This window comes from Stegastes partitus, unplaced genomic scaffold (assembly GCF_000690725.1).
Source record: "Stegastes partitus isolate 25-593 unplaced genomic scaffold, Stegastes_partitus-1.0.2 Scaffold1506, whole genome shotgun sequence".
Lineage (NCBI taxonomy): Eukaryota > Metazoa > Chordata > Actinopteri > Pomacentridae > Stegastes > Stegastes partitus.
Window position 1 is genome coordinate 198,002 of NW_007579237.1, and position 1,925 is coordinate 199,926.

General features: G+C 41.0%; 1 protein-coding gene across 1 annotated transcript in view; it reads left to right on the forward strand.

Moving 5' to 3' along the window:
- The window catches only part of crata (carnitine O-acetyltransferase a), a 12,038-nt gene extending 10,489 nt beyond the window's left edge, over positions 1–1,549 (forward strand). The window contains exons 13-14 of the mRNA XM_008300174.1: positions 181–318; positions 466–1,549. Coding sequence (XP_008298396.1) covers positions 181–318; positions 466–681 — 354 coding nt within the window. The 3' untranslated portion in view covers positions 682–1,549. The remainder of the gene's footprint in view (positions 1–180; positions 319–465) is intronic.
- Positions 1,550–1,925: the final 376 nt, after the last annotated feature.

The following is a 1,925-nucleotide window of genomic DNA, read 5'->3' on the forward strand; positions in this document are numbered from 1 at the left end:
TGCTTCACTGTAGGAATGATAATAGCCAGACACTTGTGTATCTGCAGCACAATGACCTTCAGAACGTGAAGGGGTCTGAATACTGTATCTACTGTTTAAATGAGTTCCAGCCCTGTTTGAAAGTGGGTAACATCAAGTGACTTAGCATTTCAGACAAACATGTATTGTCCTCCTCAACAGGCGATCAGTGGCCAGGCCATAGACAGACACTTGCTGGGCCTTAAGATGCAGGCCATGGAGGAAAAACTTTCTGTTCCTGATCTTTTCAAAGACGCTGCGTATGCTAAAGCCTTACACTACAAGCTGTCTACAAGTCAGGTATGGGCCAGGAAAGAATCACAGAAAGCAAAGTAATAACATGGTATCTGTAAAATTTGATGAATTGAGATAGAAACACCCAACAGATGGTCGATATAAGTTAAACTTCTTTGCTATATAACCACAAGGTTCTCATTTCTTCTCAAGGTACCGTCCAAGACTGACTGCGTGATGTGCTTCGGCCCGGTGGTACCCAATGGCTACGGTGTTTGCTACAATCCCATGGAAGATCACATCAACTTCGCAGTGTCGGCGTTCAACACGTGTAAAGAAACCAACGCAGCACATATGGCTGAGGCAGTGGAGAAGGCTCTGCTGGACATCAGGACACTGCTGGAGCAAACGCCGAGAGCCAAACTGTGAAGCTGGTCATGGACGACGTGGAAGCTACAGGTCAACAACCACTCGCAGTGACGTGGACGTCCTGGTGTTGGGCTACTAGTCAGTAGTCAGAGCCAGTATTCAGTTTTCTCACCAGATTGCCGATGATCACCGTGCACTTTAAATGATGCTGGGACTCCTGCTGTAGTCAGACCGGCTGTTCGTCTGGTCGCAGCTTCTTACAGACGTTTCTGTTTCGATTCCTAACACAGATGAAGCACCTGTTTACAGCAGAGAGATTCTAATGTTTGCCAGTAGAAACCATCTCACTGATGGATGTTAATGGATATTTTATTGTTGACAAATCGCCTGATGAGGCCAAAGACCAACAATCAGTGAATCCTCGAGAAATTAATCAATCTAACGAATATTAAATTAAGTTTTTAATAAAATGTAAACTATTCTGATGACCTCTAAATAGTTTTATGTCCTTTTTCTGGTTGTAGTTTAAAGGTTCCAGCATCATAAATATAAACGTGTTGATTTTATGAGTCCTGACTAAAACTTTGACCCTTTGGTGGGACAAAGTCACATTTCTGGGACACTTTTCTGATGTAGTTGAAGCTACGACGGCCACTCACTGGTTTTTAACTGGATGCCTTAAGGCCTGTTTCTGAACATTTACAGTGATTGTAGCTAATGAGGATGTAAACCTAGAAGGTGGACATCGTTGGAGGATCGCTACAAGTTTTACAATTAAAGTGGATTTTTCTGGAGCCAGTTCATAGCTTATGTTCTTGTCAGCAAATCACCTGTTGATGCCAAAACCAACAATCAGGAGATTCTAGCACCAGATAATGGAACAAATATTACATTAAATCATGAATAAAATGTAAACTATTCTGATAAACCTTTAATTGTATTTTTTCAGGCTACAGTGAAAGGGTTTCTTCAATATGAATATTTTTTTGGTGAATCTAAACTGAAAATCTTCAAATTTTAAACTTTTGTTCAGACAAAACAAAATTTCTTTTATTTTTCATAATGTTTTTAAAACTAAAATAGATTTCTGCTAACAGGAATTGTGTGTGTAGCCATCGCCTGGTTTATACCAGCGTACCTTAAGATCTGTTTCTAGAATAACAGTGAAATCTAACTACTGGCCACGTGTTCCTGGAACACATGAGTTATAGAATATCAGCAGAGACTTGCACTTCCATACCACCACCATGCTGCTATAGCATGATGCTGCCACCACCATGCTTCATCATGATGCTGCCACCACC